This window comes from Lucilia sericata, unplaced genomic scaffold (genome assembly GCF_015586225.1).
Source record: "Lucilia sericata isolate MDLA Ls3-8-SP2 unplaced genomic scaffold, ASM1558622v1 Contig000024F_arrow, whole genome shotgun sequence".
Taxonomy (NCBI): domain Eukaryota; kingdom Metazoa; phylum Arthropoda; class Insecta; order Diptera; family Calliphoridae; genus Lucilia; species Lucilia sericata.
In genome coordinates this window covers 910,886-934,146 of record NW_023994062.1, presented here as the reverse complement: position 1 = coordinate 934,146, position 23,261 = coordinate 910,886, and the positions used below count along the sequence as shown (strand labels likewise).

General features: G+C 30.3%; 1 protein-coding gene across 3 annotated transcripts in view; it reads right to left on the bottom strand.

Annotated features, from left to right (window-relative positions):
• The window catches only part of LOC119609552 (probable G-protein coupled receptor Mth-like 14), an 81,889-nt gene that overhangs the window by 8,046 nt on the left and 50,582 nt on the right, over positions 1-23,261 (bottom strand). For 2 of the 3 annotated variants that reach the window (XM_037964389.1, XM_037964397.1), the window contains exon 3: positions 9,216-9,677. In XM_037964389.1, coding sequence (XP_037820317.1) covers positions 9,216-9,677 — 462 coding nt within the window. Of the gene's footprint in view, positions 1-9,215; positions 9,678-23,261 lie in introns of those variants that run through there. The other variant, XM_037964407.1, reaches the window with a different exon arrangement.

Here is a 23,261-nt window from a genome sequence, read left to right as displayed (position 1 = left end):
GCAATTAGGAAAGGCAAAAAAAAAAAAAAAAATAAGTAAATGCATACTTTAACAAAATTCTCATATATTCAATTCATAGTCATAACAATGTTGTTGGTATTTTCTATGCAAAACCTCTATACAACTCCTACGACAATTTTTCATATGTTTTTCGAATGTTGTAAGAAAGTTTAGTGTTGCCAATTGTTTACTTCAACATATAAACAAAAAATTCAAACGATTTTAGCATAAAAAACGATAAAGTGGTAACACTAAAGTCAAAAACAAACAGCTGTTTACCAAAACAAAAAAACTAAAATTTTGTTAAAAACAGTTTATTTATTAGTTTAAAATGTGGAATAAAGAAAATAAAAGAATTGAAAATACAAAGAAAATAATTTGGTTTATTTCGCATGTTTAATTAATTTAATATTTTTTGATTTTTTATCTTTTGACATTGTTATGTATATTTGTTTTGATTGTTTTTTTTTTTTTTTTTTCATTGAGAACATAAACTTATGACTTGCTACAAAGATCTGTTCACAATCACTGTTACTACACTTTAGTATGTACAATATACATTCCGTTTGTAATTTTCAAAATATAATTTTAAAGAATCCCTATCTATAAGGATTCAGAATATATATACTTTATAGGGAGTCGATTAAGCCATGTCCGTCTGTCTGTTGAAATCAGTTTTCTGAAGACCCCAGATATCTTCGGGATCCAAATCTTCAATAATTCTATCAGACATGCTTTCGAGAAGTTTCCTATTTAAAATCACTTTCACCTTTACTTGTTTGACAATAAATTGTTAAAATATTTTTGAATTAAAGTAAAAATTAATTTAAATGCTTTATTATTAAAAAATAATCAACATTTGTTACATAATGACTGGCGTAGGGCATCATATGGTCGGCCATGCCCAACTATAAATTTTTACTTGTTTATTTATTTGCTTTATTTATTCATTGAAGTAGTTTTAATTGTCTGAAAATATGCATTTATTGAGTCCCTTTACGCAGCAAATACATTTTTTGTCCCCTTCCGGTCCAATTTTCGCAACGGCACTTTGCTAATATATATTCCTAATTAATTCTAAATTGAAATGCTTTTGCTTAAGGATAGACAAAATCAGTATTTACTATCATAAGTACTAATTTTGCCCGTTTTTCACAATTTTACCCCCTTTTCGCACACCCCCACCCCCCCTTGTCCAAGTTCTGAAAAAATATAGCCTGTAACACTCTCCAGGTATAGAACTAACTATGTTCCAAATTAGAAGCAAATGGGTCCAACCGTTTAGGCGTGATTAACAAACAAACGAACAGACTTACAAAGAGACATAATAATAACATATATTAGGATTCAAAAAGTACCTTTTGTAGAACGAAAAAGTACCAAAAAGTACCCTTTTATGTGTTTCATGTTTCTAGGTTCGATATTATAGAAAATTCAAAAAGTACAATTTGTAGAACGAAAAAGTACCAAAAAGTCCCCTTTTATGTGTTCTCGCCTAATCCAGGCTCTACATACTTTGTGTTTATAAACAATAACAAACAAGTTAGAGTGCTATATTCGGCTGAGCCAATCTTAAACACCCTCCACCAGCTACTTTTATATTAATACTTTCCTAATTGATCAAATATTTGTAGAAATAAGTTTTCTCATGTCTTAAATAGAAAAATCACAAGATTTACAGCTTAAATCTATTACAATTCCAAGATTTATTGAACATTACAAACGCCATTTTCTTTATATTTTTATAGCGCTTAGCAATATTTTGTAATTTGCATGTATGCATGTGTGTGAAAGATTTAAGAATTTTCGAAATACATTTATATAATTTTGTTCTACACAAATTGATAATGCAACTAGTTAAATACGGTTAAAGCGCCTTTAGGGGAAGGACCTAGTATGGGAGATATGACCAAATAAAAGCTATATTTCAGTCAACTTTTGTATCTATATCGTAATTTTGTAATAAGTACTATGTGTTTAAGTGATTTTCTGAAGGGAACCTTGTACGGGACCGAGCGGATATCTTAATTTAGTAATGAGTTATGCGCGTTTAAGTGATTTTCGGGAGAGGACCTTGTATGGGAGCTATGACCAATTATGAACCGATCGGAAAAACATTTGACAGTCATATTTTTGTGTATATGAGCAATACTTGTACCAAATTTTATATGGATATCTTAATTTAGTAATGAGTTATGCGCGTTTAAGTGATTATCGGGAGGGGACCTTGTATGGGAGCTATGACCAATTATGGACCGATCGGAAAAAACTTTTCACAGTAATATTTCTATGCATATAGGCAATGCTCATACCAAATTTTTTTTTTATTTTTTTTTTATTTTTATTTATTTATTTTTATTTATTTATTTATTGACCTAAAAGGCCATCTATAGTTAAACAATTCTACTGAATAAATCTATAATACAGTAATAAAATAAATAAATTAATCCCTTTATTCATAAGCAACATTTACCCTGTAAAAGTTTTACAAAACAAAATTTCTATAAAAAATTTGATTTACAACCCTTATAAAACAAAAATTCGCTTATGAATAAGGCCCTAAATCTATAATCAAAGTATAAAAAAACACTTAGGGCCAATCTTTAGGTGAAAGATTAGCGATTAAATTAAAATTAATCCTCGAAAGATGTTTTTGAGTACTCAATTAGTTAATTTTGTTTGCAAGTTTAAGCGCCCAATGGAGGTGGTTTAATCTTAAGCACGAAATGCAAAAGTGTAAACAGCTGATGCAAAAAAAATTAATAAAATTTTTATAAATATAAACATTAAAATGTTCTCTTTATTGATTAGTATAAATTATGTACATTTCAAAATACATTTTTTTGTTTTTAATTAAAGTTTTCATTAATTTTCATATTAAATTTACAATTGTCTTCTTCTTTTTTATAAAATATGCATTGTTTTGATAACAAACAGTGAAGTTTTCTGTTGTTTTATATGGCAACACTGCGAAGTTTAATCTTGTACTCAAAAACATCAAAGGGGATTAACATAAGATTAAATTTATTTTTAGATTAACTAATCTGATTATTAATTGGCATTTGATTACCATCTCAAAAACCCGCTCTTATAAGTGAATAAAATAAATAAAAAATTATAATGTGCCATACTTATTTCTAGAACAAATTTAACAATAACGAGATACAACATAGATAGGATAAAATTAGGTATTAAAAATAATTAGAAAATTAGAATAATTATTGCTATGTATGTACACAGAAAAAAGTTTGAGCATAAATATTATGAACAGCTTTCATTGACTAAAGTTAATAGTATTTAAGAATAAGTTCCTAAATTGCATGAATTATTTCATTTTTATTTTTTTAAACATAATCTAGAAGCCTTGACTTGAAAAATTAAAAATTTTCTTTCTATTTTTCTATTTGTTAAAAAATGTTTGAAATTTTTTTTGGAAAATTTTTTATTTCTTTATGATTTTTAGATTGAAAACAATGAAAATGCGCGTAACTTGCAGGATTGTCTGAAGAATGGATGTTTAGCTATATTGCTGATGTTTTTTTATTTCATATTTTGTTTTCCAATATTTTTATTTATTTTTCATAAAAATTCGCTAATTATTATTATTTTATTTAAAAAAAAAAAAATGGAACATTGAATATTTATTGCAATGTGGATATTTATTTCAATTTTTTATGAAAATCAAGAAAATAAGTAAAAAAACCAAAAAGTTCATTCATGTACAAATTCATAAATTTTATGAACTTTTAATATTCCGAATGAAAATGGTTTGGGAAAAAAAGTCATGTTCGATTCATACAATTTATTACAAAATTCATTCTAGTTATGTATTATTTTTTTCTGTGTAATTTAAAAAATTATTTATTATTATGTTCTGGCAAAAATTTCAATTTTATAAACAGGTCAAAAGAAAATGCTAAACAATATCATTTTCACACATGTATTTACAAATTCTTTGTTTAAAAGTATGATAAGAAAATTCAAAAGTTTTCAATGTTCTTGGTAATGTATTAAAAAGTCGTGCAACTCTCACGTAATATGATCGTTCTAAAATCGAAGTTAACTTTGGAATTATGATTTGACAATTACGTCTTGAATGAGTGATATTATATGGATATCATAATTTAGTAATGAGTTATGCGCGTTTAATAATTTTATGGGCCGATCGGAAAAAACTTTCACAGTAATATTTCTATGCATATGGACAATACTTATACCAAATTTTATATGGATATCTTAATTTGGTAATGAGTTATGCGCGTTTAAGTGATTTTCGGGAGGGGACCTTGTATGGGAACTATGTCCAATTATGAACCGATCCAAAAATTTTTTTCTCTGAATGAATTCTATTGACATAAGATTTTAATTTGTAAAATTCTGGGAATATGTACTTTTGTATGGAAGCTACATGAAATTGTGGACCGATTCTTGTCATTTTCAGCAGGGATCAAGATCTTGTTTAGAAACGAATGTACGGTGATTTTCATGGAATTATCTTGCATAGTTTTCGATCAGAATGTGTAAAAAATGCTTATTTTTTCGAGGTTGTTTTAAATTTTGATTCATAACTTTTCCCGGTGTGAACCGATTTTGCCCATTTTCAATATCAAACAACTTAGGAAAATGAAGAACATTTTGGGTGAATTTGGTTAAACTCTATTGCTTCGTTTTATCGTGAGCGTGTTTTACACAGACAGAAGGACATAGCTAAATCGACTCAGAATTTGATAAGGACCCAGAATATATACTTTGTTGGGTCTCAGATGAATATTTCTTGGTGTTACACACGGAATGACAAAGTTATATATACCCTCTATCACCACTGATGGTGGTGGAGGGTATAAAAATGGACCGATTGGACTGATTTTAAATGGCGTTCTATTCTATCGTTTTTCCGATAGAGTTATTGAAAATTCGGATCTCGCAGATATCTGGGGTCTTCTGAAAACTGATTTCAGCATACACACAGACAGACGGACATGGCTAAATCGACTCCGCTATCTATAAGGATCCAGAATAAATATACTTTATAGGGTAGGAAAATTATATTATAGATATTATAAACGGAATGACAAACTTATACATATGTATATACCCTTCTCACGAAGGTGAAGGGCATATAGTAGTGGTATAGGCGAAACTGAAGGGGTTGTCAAACAAAATTTGTTATTTTCTTCACACAGACGAGTTCTGAGAGAATAAAACACACTTGAGAGAACCAAACGCACTCACAAAACTTCAAATTTTCTTCGCGAAATTTTGAAGATATTAGCACTTAATAGTTTTTCTTATCACTTAAACTTAATATTTATTATTTTTTGGGACACTTTTATTGTATTTAAGACCCCTAAAATAATTTATATTTTACAAACGAAAAAGAAATATTTTTTATTCTTTGACATTTCATTTTAATTAAAACTGAAAAAATAAAATTTGTTAATTTTCGTATTGAAAATGAAAAAAGTATTTCACATACTGTTTTTTCTTTTTTCATTAGTGCAGAAAAAAATAACATATAATAATATGTTTGAAGATGAAATATCTTCTGAAAAAAATTAATTAACTATTATTCTCATTCATTAGTATATAAAATCCCAGTAATAACATACAAACAATAACGTCTCAAAAATACATTTATTATTTAGTGCCTTTTGTTTATTTTTGTGCTTCTAGTAATACATTCTCACTAGTTAGGTTTTTGACAGCGGACTTAGGTCTTTGACAATCCCTTTCGCCTATGTGCTACTATATGGTGAAGGCTATAACAAAAAAATACCCAACTCAATGAAACCAACAGCCATCCAAACATACGAAACAAAATACACAACGCAATGAAACCAACCGACATCCAAACATACGAAACAAAATACACAACGCAATGAAACCCACAGACATCCAAACATACATATTATTTCCAATAAGTATTGTTGTTGTTGACTATTTATCAAAGCATGCAAAAAATTTTCTTTGATTTGCTGATTTGCTGATTTTAAATAGGAAACTTCTCGAAAGCATGTCTGACAGAATTGTTGAAGATTTTGATCCCGACGATATCTGGGGTCTTCAGAAAATTGATTTCAACAGACATGCTTTCGAGAACTTTCCTATTTAAAATAAATCCGTCCATAAGATATAAGCAAAAATCCGAGACAACCTCTGAAAATTTCATAAAAAATAAGCAACAACAACACTGCTTATTCATTGCGTTGTGTATTTTGTTTTTATACCCTTCACCTTCGTGAGAAGGACATATATAAGTTTGTGATTCCATTTGTAATTTTAATATAATTTTCCGACGCTATATAGTATATATATTCTGAATCCTTATAGATAGTGGAATCGATTAAGCCATGTCTGTCTGTCTGTTGAAATCAATTTTCTGAACACCCCAGATAACATCGGGATCAAAATCTTCAATAATTCTGTCAGACATGCTTTCGAGAAGTTTCCTATTTAAAATCTGCAAAATCCGTCCATAAACAACGGAGATATAAGCAAAAATCCGAGACAACCTCTGAAAATTTCATAAAAAATAAGTAACAACAATATATATTCTGGATACTTATTAAATTCTAAGACGATCTAGCTAAGTCCGTCCGTCTGTCTGTCTGTTGAAAACACGATAGTGTCCAAATGGAATTAGCTAGCGGTCTGAAATTTTGCACAGACATTTTATATTGATGAAGTTTGTTTGGTATTGAAAATGGGCAATATCGGTGCTCGATTTCGCCTAGCCACCATATAAGGTCCCCTTCAGAAACTGACTTTAACGCTCGTAACAGACTAAAAGAAGCAGATATAGTGATGAAATTCGACATAAACATATTTTATAGGAACCTTAATATCTTTGTAAAATTTTACAAGGATCGGTCCATAATTGACCCTATCCCCCATATAAGGTTCCCTTCAGAAAATGACTTTAACGCTCATAAATGACTAAAAAAAGCAGCTATGACGATGAAATTCGACATTAACATATTTTTAGGAACCTAAATATCATTGTAAAATTTTATAAAGATCGGTACATAATTGACAATTTCCCCCATATAAGGTCCCCTTCAGAAAATGACATTAATGCTGAAATTCAACATAAACATATTTTAAAGGAACCTTAATATCTTTCTAAAATTTTATAAGGATCGGTCCATAATTAACCCTACTCCCCATATAAGAAAATTACTTTAACGCTCATTACTAGCCTAAACTAAAATCGTTCTAGAAAATTTGACGAGGATCGATCCATAATTGACCTAACCTCCCCCCCAAATAAGGTCCCTCACAGAAAATTACTTTAACGCTTTTTACTCCCTTAAAAATACAAGTACATCGACAAAATGAAATAAATGAGAAAATTGTTTTGATAACAAAAGCATAGATTCTTAAATATCAAAGTTTATTTATAAGGAAGCATTCCTTTTCGGCAATGATTTGATGGTGGGTATACAAGATTCGGCACAGAACTCTTACTTGTTTTTGTTTCTTGGTGTATTTAGTTCTGTACGTTTGAATGTTTGTTGGCTTCATTGCGTTGTGCATTTTGTTTTTTTGTATATTTCGTTTCGTATGTTTGGATGTCTGTTGGTTTTACTGCCTTGTGTGTTTTGTTTTTTTGTGTGTTTATTTCGTTTAGCGTTGTTGTTGTTTATTTTGTTTTCCTATTGCTATAATAATGATATAGTCGGGAAAATGAAATAAATTTAAATTTTATAAAATTTTTAATTTTTAAATAAACTATGGTGAAGGGTATATAAGATAAGAATATAGCACTCTTACTTGTTTTTTATAATATTTGAATATCAACTATTTGGTTTACTAACTTTTTCCCTGCATATAAGTGAAATTATTCGAAATATTTTGATAAACGTACTAAAGATTTGTTAGAATAATGAAACAAATCCATTGATAATATAAAATCTTAAACGTAAACAAGAAAAAATATTGATAACAATTTAGTTTATTTAAAAAATCGTAAAAAAGGACCGATAAACTTTATTTACTTTTTAAAACTTTTTTATAGTTTGAAATTGATTTTTTAATTTTTCCAGTAAAAATGTTTATTATCATGTGGGGGATTAAAATGCTAAAATTGACTAACACATTAGCATTTTTACACGGCAATTACTTACCACAATCGCTTACAAGTAATTAGAAAATTTAGTCATTTTCTTTGTCAAGTTCAAATTTAATATTTTTGGTTAATTTTTATGTTGTTAATATTGTATGAAAGTATTTATTGTTGAAATTTTTATTTTTTTAATAAATACTGGAAATATGCCACAATTTTAGGGAGTCACAAATATTGTTTTAGTTAATGATACGGAATAGTGAAATTTAAATAATGAGAAATAAATCTGTAGAAAAATTAGAGAATAACACAATTATGTACATATGTGCAAAGTAAAGTAGAAATATCAGTGATTCAGTAGCAATAAAATAATTAACAACAAGAGTATTTTTTCTTTAATATTTCAAATTGGTTTAGGTTCCATATGTAAATATTGAGCCATATGGGCAATTCCATGAAAAGGTAAACCACGACTGAAAAAATAAAACCCTTATAACTTCTGCATTTTTGAAGATAATTCAACAAAATTTGGTATATGATCTTTTGTAGCACCAAAGACGAAGACTGTTGAAAATTTTTGAAATTGGTCTATTTTTACACCTCGCCGCCATACCAACGGACCCGAAATTATCACTTTTTAGCTCATAATTCTGTTAATTATAATACTATCCCTTCAAAAATCGCCAGATCTAAAATGTTTATAAGACTAAACCTTTATGTCGATTTTAATAACGATTGGATCTCATTTGACCCTAGTTCCATTCAAAGTTTAATTTCAGAAAAACACTTAAACGTCCGTAACTCACCTCTAATCACTAGTATTATGATAAAATTTGGCACAAATAAGTTTTATATGAATTAAAATCACACCCTAGAATTAATCGTATTTAATAGCCCATATGTTAATGAAAAGTTTATGATATTGTGTTATATTCCAGGAAAAACTTACATTGAAAAGTAATAAGTAATAAAACTATTTTTCACTATTTTCACTAGAATATCGAAAAATCATAGAAACCTCAAAAAAGGGTTTATCCTATGATGCAGCTCACTAAATATTTTTGGGAAATGGTATCATAGAATTTATTTATTTTCGGCAGAAATATATTATTTGAGTATGTTACATACATACATAATTGTTTACACTTACCATATATTTAATGAAACATTACAGCACAACGAGAAAAACCAAAAGTAATAGGATAATAAAAAGAATTGCACGACATATCCTACATTACGTTCATCCAAATTAAATATATGTACTAGGAAGTACAGAAAGTAACCTGTTGCTAAAGAAGATGACATACAGCTCAGAATTATTCCATGTAAAGATCTTAGTTCCTTTATTCGCAGATGTAGGTAAGCAACTAATAAAAGACAAGGTATAGATAATAGCATTAGAATGGCAACGACGACAATCTGACTGCGACTTATATGCTCTGCCACCGAAGTAATGCAAACAATAGCGAATGTTATGCCGGATATATTATTTATATCTATGCAATAATTATTATACAGTTCATATGAATCGTTTGCATATAAATCCATTACGAGTAACGAGCCATCCTGAATTACAAAAAACAAATCATCTACATCGTTATATAAGATTGATCTGTAAAATAAAAAAAAAATTATATATATATAATAATAATGAAGTGAAAAGGAATACAATGTCCTAAAAGGAAAACTGGACGTATTTCACATTAATTTTTAATTTAATAGATGGTATATTAAAAAATTTCTCTTAATATTTTAACTTATTATTTTGGAATATTCCACATTGGAATATTCCACATGAAAAAAAAAAAAACATTAACAATTTTAAGTCAAACGCAAATTCAAACAAACAATTAAAATTCAGATTTTTGATCTTAAACATTTAAAAACAATATATGTATGTAGATCTATTAAATATGTGCAATGCACATTGGCATCTTATTATTCGGTAGGTGATATATGAAATCTGTACGAAATATTCCTAAAATCGTCCACGACATTATTGAAAAGTACATATGTATGTATATAAATGAAAAAGTTTTCATTGGCAATTCGGGTATGAGTTGGAGAACAACTCTCGCTTCATCGCCATTATTTTTTTAAGAACGGTCAGGCTTTTTTTTGACTCTGTTTTATGGCTAAACATATGTTTATATGCTAGTGCTAACTTATTTTATTTCATTCTTCACGTAGTGTTGCTATCTTTAATGTGTATACATAAAACTTTTCGTTACATTTGAGGGTGTTTTAAAATGTGGCAAGGCAACGTATGACCAGAAACAAAAAAGAGCGATACAACAAGATTGAATATTTGAATTTGTCCATTATAGTTGAATATTTGCCTCTTTGATGTAGTCCGCAAGCATTTTGAGGACATCTATATCTTTATCTTTGAGGAGATCAAGTAGGTTATTATAATTATTAAAAAAGACGAATTTTGATCTAAGGGGTGTATATTTACTGCAGTCAAAAATTACGTGATTTTCCGATTGGCGTACATGACAGGTGTCGCAGGTATCCGTTTGTTCATTATGAATTAATTTCAAATAGGTTTTACCATATGTATGGCCAGTAAACAGACGATTTATAATTTTTATATATTTACTATCCAGATTTGAAGACTCAAACCAAAATTTTTTTGGTAATTTTGGAAAAATTTTAAAGAACCAATTTCCCTTTGACTGGGATGACTGAGAATATTCTTGTCTGCAAGCATCCTTAGGGGATATATGATTGTCAAACCATCCGTTATAGCAAGTTTTGCAAGGCTATCAGCTTTTTCGTTGAAATCCAACCCAATGTGGGATGGGCACCAACTGAAAACAATGGATTCAATATGCGAATTTTGAATTAATAGAAAAATTTTTGAAATTAAAAAGTTACCATCCAAATGTTTATTTAAAAGAACACAAGCATTTTTGCTATCAGTAAAAATTAAAGCTTTTGATATACCTTCATCGACGATTAATACAATTACCTTCAGAATTGCGTATAATTCTCCTGTTAGAGAGGAAACTTTTGACTCAAAACGGAAAAGTGCAGTATTTTCAGATGAAACGTTATAGACTGCCATAGCAGTAGTGGTGTGAGTTATCGAAGCATCAGTGACATAGATGGCATAGCCCTCTCCGCTATATGCATTCAAGGCCTCAAGATAAAACGGGCGGAATTGGTCCAAATTAGCAGACTGTTTACCAAAAGGGGAGATTTTAATTTTCACCTCAATTTGAGCCGGCCGGGGACAATTTTGCAAAATGCCAATAGTATCAAATATATCCCTGAATTTGTGGTACGTCGTAGACAGGCTGGATTTCATGGTGTAGTTATTGGTGATCTTATCATAGGTGTCCTTCCTATAGATTTTCAACTTGATGAGTTCTTTGGCAGTGAGATACAAAGCCCGTTTATCTGGCGGTAATTGGATCGATAACGCATAAATAGACTGTACAGGAGTTGAGGGAGTGAGTCCAAGTGACCTTCTCAATAGGTTATTTTGGAAAGACGTTAATTTTTTATTAATATAAGAAGGTGAGTTAGATGTCGTGGTACGAGCATATTCAGCCTTCGAGAAAACTAGACTTTTAGAGAGATTCAGAGCTATCTTAGGGTTTATACCAGCTTTAATGGGAGTTAACATTTTAATGGCATTTATAGCAGCCTTGATTTAATTATTATGTCATCATAATGTTCTTTAACTGTCAAACTTTTATTAAGGTATCGGCCTAAAAAGTAAAATCACTTGACGTTTTCAATAAGATTTCCATCTATAGAAATTTTTACCTCCTTACGAGATCCTTTAGCCAGGTACATAACTTTTGTTTTTTTCCAAATTAATAGTGAGGTTGAGCAAAAGAGCATTTTCCTTGAATTTTACCAATTTCCGTTGAAGATTGTTGACCGCAGTGTCAAAACATGGATTAGAAGATATGATTATAAAATCATCAGCAAATTGAAAGATTTGGGTCTCAGCGTCCTGTAGGTTGTGAAGATGCATCGTATATATATTAAATAGAGTAGGGCTGAGGCAGCTACCTTGTGGTAGGCCGTTTGAGACTTCCACGTCCTCATTCCCCATGGTGAGTATTCTTCTTTTTAGAAAGTTAAGTATCCACAAGGTAATATGATCCGGACAGTTTATATTCTTCAAAATATTATAGAGTTTGGATAGGTTAACGCAATCATAAGCCTTCGAAATGTCGAGCGAAACCAAGACAACTTTTTCATTTCTTTCTTTAGCACAACCAATAAAATGTATAATTTCATTTATGCATGAACTCGCAGAGAAATGTTTTCTGTAAGCAAAAGAACGATCAGGGAGAATTTTAGCTGCATCCAGAAATCCGTAAGTCTGGTTTTTACCATAAGATTTATAATTTTTTCAAAGACAGATATTAGGGCGATAGGTCTGAAATTGGTATAAATCTCCAGATCCTTATTCCTTTTAGGAATTGGAATAATTTTAATCCTCCTCCACGCATCTCTAAAAGTTAGTGATTTCCAATTTTCATTTATAGCTACTAATAGGTTTTTAATAGAATGAGGTTGTAGCGATCTTACCATTTCATACGTGACCATGTCAAAACCAGCAGCCGAGGGTTTAGATTTTGTCTTAAGTACCAGAGTCAATTCATCCATAGAGAAAGGTTCAACAAACGATGAACTATCCATTTGGGGAAGGGATAAAGTGTCATCACTAATTACTTGGTCCTTGAGATGAGTTAGATAGAGCCTGTTATTGTCAGGATTCCACTTATTTCGCAGATTTTCCTGTCCAGCATTTTTGCAGTTATTAACAAAACGAAAAAGAAGTTTTGGGTTTGGGTTGGCATTTAGATCATTTATTCTGCCGGTAAACGAATCGTTTTTGGCTTTTCTGATGGAGATTTTAAAGTTTTTGATGGCTTCAATAAGAAGTAGAGAATTTTCCATGGACTTGTATTTGTTGAAACGTTTCTGAGCAGCGATTTTTATTCTATGAAGTCTTGTCAGTGAAGGATTCCACCATGCTTTGGGAGTGTGTTTATCTCCAAGTAAATTATATGAGGATAACTTGAGAGCATTGCTAAAGTTGTCCTCGATATCATCAAAATCTGGTTGAATAAGAGTGTTAGATATGGTGTTAAGTAATTTTCTCTTCGAAATGAACTTAGTACCTTTGCCTCGAATCGACTCGATTTTAACCATAACCGGAAAATGATGGCTGCCACCAATAACCGCTTGATGAGCATTCCATTCGATAGATAACATAGAATTAGTAAAAGTTAGATCCAGAAATGATCCCTGACATGCCGGTCAGGCTTTTTACGGAGTTGCATATCACTCGTACTTTTGTGATGCATTACTTTGTGTAACTGTACATTGTCAGCCTTATGCTGTCGAATTGAGGTTATATTTTGACTTAAAGACCCTGATGGGGACCATTAAAACTCAACAGTTTTTACCACGTGCATCGATTCTGTAACTCTCGCATCGAGAAATTTCTTGCATGAAACATTGAAATTGAAGAATAAACAATGTGAATTGAAACAAAATATCATTTCTCACATGAAAGTGTTTATGTAAATAATTTTTGTGAGATATGTCAATTTGTGAGTAAAACAGTTTTTGTAAGCAAATTTTGTGAGAAGTTTCTCGCATGAACAGTCAAATGAACTTACATTTTAAAACGGTGCGGAAAGTATTTTTTTAATTTTTAATTTAATTTATTTTCATATTAAACCTAGCCTGGCCATAATCGGTTATACCCCATTTACACATACACGAAATCTAGTACTTATGAGATTTCGAGCCAAATCTAGATGATTTTAACTAGATTTCCCATACAAAACAAAATCTACTTCGTAAATAGATTTCGTTAAAACCTACTCAAAATCTAATAGTTTTTAATGATGCAACTCTGTTTTCTCCTAAATAATACTAAAAAATACACAAGAAAAAAGAGAAAAACAAAACAAACAAAAAAAATTAAAATGTCGACAAAATTTTTTTAAATTGAAAAACTTGAATGAAAAGTTCATCTAATATTAAAGGTAATGTTATATTTAAATATTTATTTTTTATTATAAATAAAATTTTAATAAATATCCCATTTTTCCTTCTTATTTTTCATATCACACACTTTTTCGAGAAATATTAGAAAAAATTAAATCTTCCTAAATGTCAAGAAGAGTAAGTGTAAACGGTCTAGATTTGCAAATAGATTTTAATTGAAATCTACTAGATTTCGTGTATGTGTAAATGGGGTATGACAAATTTCTACTTAAATAATAGGTATACATAAAAAATTAAGAAAAAATAAAGTTTAAATTAAACTTTATTTCTATGAAATAATGAAAAAGTAATGTTGTTTTTATAATTAGTTAAGATTAAATTTAATTTTGTTAACTAATGTTTTGAAAATAGGAAGAATTTCGGATATACAGAATTAAAAGCTTAAAAAGTTAGTGGTCATAAATTTTGTGGGATAAATTGTTCAAAAATTAAATCAAAATTCGAAACAAAATCCAACACAGTTTAGAGAAACTTTGAAAAACTCTCTCTAGACCCTACATCGGCAGACAGTAAAAAATAAGTTCTCTTACTGGTTTTTATCGTTTTTTATACATGTGTAAGCATACATGCGTGTGAAATTAAGAGTGCAAGAAAGCCCTTAACAAAGCTCTTTGCCGATCAGGGCTCTAGACTCACTTTGCTAAATAAAACTTTATCTATGTACATAAACTTAACTTAATATTTTAAAGAAAGTTGTCTCTAGACAATTCATTGTAAAGAAAATAATTTTAAGAGACTTTTCCAAAAAGCTTACATCTAGAGAAACTTTAATAAAAAAACTCTCTTTAAACTTTTGTAAAGATAACTAACTCATTAGAGACTTTTCTAAAGATAATTCTCTTAAGAACTTATCTAAAGATACTTTATTAAAGAAAATTCTCTCTAAATTTAAAAAAATACTCTCTCTGGATCAACTTTTCTAATGAAAATGCTCTCTATAGAAATGTATCTAAATGAAATTTTCTAAAGAAAAAGTATCTTTAGAAAGAGAAACATTTCTAAAGAAAGATATCTCCCAATTTTTGAACCAATTGTTATTCAAATAATTTTATATAAAATCTTCTAGAAAACTTATATATATATATAATTTCTTCATTTTTTGTTTATTTAGCAGGTTACCAAGTATTAATTTACTTATCACGCTCATGAAAAAAAATTTTGTTATCTTCTATTCGTATACAAAAACCAACAAAAATAAAAGTTTGCTTTATTCATTCTTGCATGATACTATTAGCAAAGTTTTGTATTTTCGTACAAAATTCAGATAATATAAAGTTTTATTTTGCACCAGCGCAAAGTGTCCGATTTTGCAATTTTAATGAGACTAAACTCTGCATTTTGAAATTATTAAACATAAAGCTATGAAAACGGGTAAAATTAGTACTTTTTTATATAATTTTAATTTTTTTCTATACTATAACCCTATATAAATCGACTTTCGAATAATCGAACAATCGAATTTTTGTCGAAAAAAGTCGAAGTCGACTATTTTGTTCCAAAAAAGTCGATAACTCGACTATGGTCTGTGAAAAAGTCGAAAAGTCGACTTTGTTAATAAAAGTCGAAAAAAGTCGATAAGTCGAAGAAAGTAGAAAAGTCGTAAAAAATCGAAAAAAGTCGAAAAAAGTCGGAAAAGTCGAAAACACAAAAATTTTAGAAACAAGTCAAAAATAGTCGAAAATCTTAAAAAAAGTGGAAAAAAAGTCAAAAACTCTAAAATAGTCGGAAAAACTCGAAAAAAGTCAAAAAATAGTCGAAAATAGTCAAAAAGTCGAAAAGTCGAAAAAATCGAAAAGTCGGAAAAAGTCGAAAAACGTCGGAAAAAGTCGAAAAGTCTACTATTTATATAATACTTATAGTCGAAAGGTCTAAAAGTCGACTTTTAATTAAATAAAAAAAGTCATAAAATCGACTTTTTATAAAATGCAAAAAGTCGAGAAGTCGAAAAGTCGACTTTTAACTAAATGCAAAAAGTAGAAAAGTCGACTTTTCGTTTCAACTATAGAACCCTAATTCCAGGGTACACTAAACAGGTATATGCATCACTACAACAATACAAAAACAACAAGTATTTTGTTTTTGTACATGTATGAGCTCAATGTCAAACTCAAATGATTGAAATAAAAACAAAAAAAAAACAATATTTTGACGTTTGTTTTGAAATATGAAAAACATTTGTTTTAATAAAACGAAAAATAATGCATTAAGCATTAAGTTCATATAATTATTTGTAAATCCTGATGCCGTAGGCAATTTTTGTGCCAATTAGAGATTCTGTACACCTCAATCTTTATTACTGGACAAAGAAATAGCGAAGTCAAATTTTAGTTCAAACCTTGAAGACCATTTTTTGTATTTCAATGAATTTCATAAATTACAAATGTAATATTAATGTCTTGTTTGTAATTTGTAACAATCTATATATATAACAAGTAAGAGTGCTATATTTGGCTGTGCCGAATCTTATATACCCTTCACCATAGTGTATTTAGAAAATATAAATTTTATAAAATTTAAATTTATGTACCTATTTAATTTTCTCGATTATATCATTATTATAGCAATAGCAAAACAAAATGAACAACAACAACGCTAAACGGAATAAACACTCAAAAAACAAAATACACAAGGCAGTAAAACCAACAAACGAAACTGTACACCAACAAACAAAAACAATATACACAAGGCAATGAAACACACAGCCATCCAAACATACAAAACTGAATACACCAAGAAACAAAAACAATATACACATGCCAATCAAACACACAGCCATCCAAACATGTGAAACGAAATACTCAATGAATAAGCAGTGTTGTTGTTGCTTAATAATCAAAGCATGAAAAAATTGTCTTTTTTAATGAAATTTTCAGAGGTTGTCTCGGATTTTTGCTCATATCTCCGTCATTTATGGTCCGATTTTGCTGATTTTAAATAGCGATCTTCTCGAAAGCATGTCTAACAGAATTATTGAAGATTCGGATCTCGCCGATATCTGGGCTCCTCTAAAAACTGATTTCAACAGACAGACAGACGGACATGGCTTAATCGACTCCGCTATCTATAAGGATCCAGAATATATATACTTTATAGGGTCGGAAAATTATATTATAGAAATTACAAACGGAATGACAAACTTATATATACTCTTCTCACGAAGGTGAAGGGTATAAAAATGAAAGTGTGTCTATATGTATGTATCTATATATATAAAAATGAAAGTGTGTTTGTATGTATGTATGTATGTATGTATGTATGTATGTATGTATGTATGTATGTATGTATGTATGTATGTATGTATGTATGTATGTATGTATGTATGTATGTATGTATGTATGTATGTATGTATGTATGTATGTATGTATGTATGTATGTATGTATGTATGTATGTATGTATGTATGTATGTATGTATGTATGTATGTATGTATGTATGTATGTATGTATGTATGTATGTATGTATGTATGTATGTATGTATGTATGTATGTATGTATGTATGTATGTATGTATGTATGTATGTATGTATGTATGTATGTATGTATGTATGTATGTATGTATGTACTTTTATGTACTTTTTATGTTGAAATTTCATGTGGGCGACGTGCCACGCCCATATTAAGAAAATATTAAATTAGTATATCTGAGATAATATAATAGTTAGAGTCTTCAAATTTTGTCGGAGCAACCTTAGTATCAATATAATTATTTAAGACAAACAGTGGGCGGATTAGCATTAGGGGGCGTAGCACGTCCTATATAAATTAAATACAGAAATTCGTTTATCTTGGAAACTATTATAGTTAAAATATTAAAAATTTGCACGAGTAACTTTAACATCCATGTAAACATTTTGGGAAATAAATTGGCGGACTACCCATATTAATAAAATACAAAAATTGGTTTATCTGGGAAACTAATAGAGCTAGAATCTTCAAATTCTACATGAAGATCTTTGACATTAATGTGAACATTTAGAGAATAACGGGTGGACTTTCAATGGCGTCTTGGCACCCCCTATATGAATTAAATACAAAATTTCGTATATCTGGGAAAATATTAGATTATTTTTTTACTTTGTCATCGATTACATTAAAATCTTAATTAACGTTCGGAAAAAATGCATCTCAGGAAAACATTACAATTAGAATCTTCAAAATTATTAAGAAGATTTTTTATTTATATTGCTTTTAGGGTAGCAAAGCACACTGGGTATAGCTAGTTCTTTATATAAAGAAAATAAATGAATGTAATAAATAAGGGAATATGTAAATATTAAATAATAGGAGACCAATTGTTGTTAGGAAACCAATTCTTGTTGTTGGGACGCCAACTGTTGTTGGTAGGAGACCAATTGTTGTTGAGAGACCAATTGTTGTTGAGATACCAATTATTGTTGTTAGGAAACCAATTCTTGTTGTTGGGAGGTCAATTGTTGTTGGTAGGAGCCAATTGTTGTTGTTAGGAGACCAAGTTTTGTTGGTTGGAGACCAATTATTATTGGTAGGAGACCAATTGTTGGTAGGAGACGAATTCTTGTTGTTAGGAGACCAATTGTTGTTGTTAAGAGGCCAACTTTTGTTGCTAGGGGGCCAATTGTTGTTGAGAGACCAATTATTTTTCTAAGGACACCAATTGCTGTTGGTAGGAGCCAATTATTGTTGTTAGGAGACCAGTTGTTGTTGTTAGGAGACCAAGTTTTGTTGGTAGGAGACCAATTGTTGTTAGGAGACCAATTGTTGTTAGGAGACCAATTGTTGTTGAGAGACCAATTATTGTTGTTAGGAGATCAAGTTTTGTTGTTGGGAGGCCAATTGTTGTTTGTAGGAGCCGATTGTTGTTAGAATACCAATTGTTATTGTTAAGAGACCAATTGTTGTTGTTAGGAGACCAAGTTTTGTTGGTAGGAGACCAATTGACCAGTGTGTTGGTAGGAGACCAATTGCTGTTGGTAGGAGACTAATTGTTGGTTGAATGTCAAAAATGCACATATAAACACTAAGTAGAGGTATCAAGCCCACTACTATATTTTGTTCTTTTCTTTCTGTTCCTTTTTAGGAACTTACCCTTGTTCTATAATTGGAGATGGAATTTTTGGCTCCGCATTTGGCATTAGCAACAGCTTATTATGTGGGAAGCATGAAAATGGTCCACACATATACGGGTGCTAGGATATAATGTTTTTTGGCATATATCTGCCCACTTCAATCGCCTTTCCTCGTCTTTGGGAACGTTAAAAAACGTCCCGTTTCCAGGCTTTACCTTTTTTTACAAAGGCAACAGGCAACAATTATTTCAAATTTATCACCTTGGCCGCAAATATATTTATTATATATGTATATGTTTTTTATATAAATTTGTTTGCACAATTTAAAATTTTTAAGGTTTAGATTTTTTAAAATCCAAATTTATTTATTATAACTGTCACTTCAAATAGACAAAAACAACTTTGACAGAGAAGCTATGCTACTTACGTATACAAAAAATAATCAGCTGTTCGATTGCATATACCTGTTTATTTTATCATGCCTAATTTTAACGTGGAAACTAGGGATGCCAATCCCGAAAATCCCGGGATTTGCAAAATAAATCCCGTGATTTTTTCGGGATTAGGATATCCCGAATCCCGGGATTTTTTCGGGATTAGGATATCCCGAATCCCGGGATTTTTCAAAATGAATGCCGGGATTTATTACTAAATTCTTTTTTGAGCCATAATTCGCTTGAAAATTACGATCTTAGTTTATTTTTGACTTATGCAGAACAAAATTCAGCACAGCATTTTGCATCTTTTTTTTTTAAATGGTATAATACCATTCATTGCGTCGTAGACCCAAAAAGTATACACATTCTTTGTCTATAGTAGGCTCATTCTATTTAAGACGCAAATTTGGACCAAAATTAACACAAGAAATCCTAAAAGGACCTCCTCTAAAATTCAATTTGATGCCAATATTAATATCAATACATTACAATCAGCTATTTGATGAAATTCATTTTTAAAATAGATTTAAATCTACAAAAATTTCTGCGGCTTTTCATACAAATTATCATATTTTTATACCCTTCATCTTCGTGAGAAGGGTATATATGTATAAGTTTGTCATTCCGTTTGTAATTTCCAAAATATAATTTTTTTAAATTGATTCTCTTAAATGGAAAGAAAGAAAAATAATAAACCATTCCTCGATCGAAATTCATCATACCTTTTCAAATCGTTCGAATTCCATCACATACCGGTATATTTTTATTTCGGCACAGTCAAATATAAAATTTATTTTTTAAATTATATCTAGAAGGTTTTGCATTTCAAGCTTTCTACAAATCTGAGTGATAACTTTAAAGGTAAATTAAATTGTTCTGAATGTAGATAACATTTTCCAAAGAAAAGGTTCATTTATGATCTAAATTGATATTCGAAGGATTGAACGTTATATTTATTATACCCTACATCACTACAGTGGGGAGGGTATTATACATTTGTGCTGATGTTTGTAACGCATAAAAATATTTGTCCTACACCCACCTTAAAGTATACCGATCGACTCAGAACATACATGGGCACACTGCAGTATAATTTTACTGCATTACACATCTCAGTAATCAGTAAATTTTTACTGGTTACTGTATATCTTTACTGGTTACTGAAAACATTTTCAGTATTCAGTAAATTTTTACTGATTACTGAAAAAATTGCAGTATTCAGTAAAATTTTACAGGTAACCCCCCTAATACAAAGTTATTTGTGGGGGGATTCGGTTGGAATACATTGTTTAAATGTTCAGCGAATACTATGGCCTTATCCTTTGGACTTCGGGCCCAAGTGCCATCAGATTTTCTTAACGGACTTTATCCCTCTACCGGTGTCTTAATATTTTTAGCTGCCTTCCAAAGGGAGAAATTTGTGTTCTTAGTATTGGTTAAACTTTTAATATAGTTTCTATTTCTGCGATCCTCTTCCGCATGAAGGGCTCTTTTTAGTCTTGAAAAAATAAGAGATGGCAAAATCTATTAGATCAGGAATCTTTCTAGGATCAGAAGGCCAATAAGTTGGCTGGCCAGGGGATATAAAATCCAAGTGGTTTCTTCGATCAACTAGAGTTCTGTAAAGCTCTCTGCTTTTGGGATTCATTAATCTGGAACCCCAGTATGTGTGCTTAGCATTGTAGCCGCCGCATGCCAGGAAACGATCTCCTAGGGTATTAAAATACTCTTCAAACATTTCCTTAGTCACGGAAAATCTTGGAGGGCAATATACTGAGCTTAGGGTTAAACCAACAACTCCGCATTCTAATCGGATGTTGCCTGCAAATAATTTTTGGAGAATTTATCTATGGTATAGTGTTTTATTATATTTCTAATTAGAATGCCAGTACCACCATGTGCCTTACCATCAGGATGATTAGGATGATTAGTGAAGTGAAATGTGTAACCTGAAATATAAAAATTGTATCTATTTGTTAAATGAGTCTCAGAAATTAATAATACATCTATACTGTTGACGTGGATAAAATGGGATACCTCAGCTTTATGCTGGTTCAAGCCATTTGCGTTCCAGAAACATATTTTCAAATAACTAATTTTTTTGTTAAGAGTATTTGAATCATTTGATTCTGGGCTCTCAAAAGCTCTTGTATGGTATTCTGCATGGATGTCATGAAGTTAGACATGTTTTGATTAAGAGAGGTTATATTTTGTGTAAGTGTATTTAGTAAATTTTCAAACCCTCCCGTATTTTGGGGGACAATAGGCTTTTTGTTTTCAGACTTCAGTATGTTAGCATATGAGACGGTTTTAGACTGCACGCGAATATCTTGGTTAACTTTTTTGTCTTTCAAATTTGTTTCTGTAGAAGGTATATTTTGAGTTGGAACTCCAGAAATTAGCGCATAGGAACCATAGTTCAGATATACTGGTTCGACTATTTCGCCTCTTAACAAATTTTTTCTCTCTCTTAATCTTTTCAACAATGCTTTGTAAACTGGGCATCCACGATAGTTTGCAGAGTGGCCGCCTCCACAGTTTCCGCATTTTCTATTGAGACCTTTTTTTATGACATCACATTCAGTTGAAGAATGTAGGTCTCCGCATGCAACGCATACAGTACGCAATGTGGAATAGTTCTTCGTGTGACCTGACAATTTCCACATTGTACAGGTGTATTGCGTTTTAAGGGTTCCTCAACAGTTACCCTGCGATTCAACAAGTATCGTAGAGAGTAAATTGGGTGAATTTCATTGCCTTTTAGTTTTTTATTATCAGGCTCCAGCTCGACTCGAAAAAGCGGTTGGGGAACCTTATCTCTATTAAAGATATTGACTACACTTCGTGAACTATATCCCTTTTCTTTTAGGGCCTCCTTGATTTCGTTTGGCTCTACACTGGACTCTATATCTTTGATGACCACTATCAAGCCTTTACTACTTTTCAGCTGATAGGTGTAAAAGTTTCTTTTGTTATCATTTAGATATTGAGAGATTTTTCTGTAATTATCCTCAGTGTATATAACTATTTTAGTTTCTTCCACTCCTCCCTTTCTTATGGGAACAATGTGGAAATTATTTTGTTTTAAATTTTATCAATAAGTGATTTCACTAGAGTATTTGAACTAGGTTCGCGAAGGAATATAGGAGGTGGTTTCAATGATTTTTGGCTAGTATTAGAATTACTGCTCTGATCATTATTTTCTTCACTTAGGAGGGCAAAACGATTTTTTATTTATTTATTTATTTATAGCCTATAGAATATAATCCTTACAGGCAATTAACAATTAGTAATAATAATCAAATATACAATAATAGAAAACATTTAAAAAAATTATGAATTTAGAAAAGTAATTATGTTGTTTTTAACTGTATTACTACTTAAAGAAAAATCAATCAGCATGTAAAATTTATTAAATTCAATACACATTCTTCTCACTTGGCGTTCGCTTTAAAAAATTTCACCGATAAGGGAACAAAATGACGTGATGGACGACGAGGTACATTAAATGAAATATTTTGGATTAGAAAACCGCAACTTACATTCCCATTGATTATGTTGAAAATAAATGATATATTTAACATTGATCTTCGGCTCTTAAGGGTTGGAAGTTTAATCAACGCCAGCCTAGCAGAATATGAGGGAAGATTTATTGGGTTGAAGTTCAA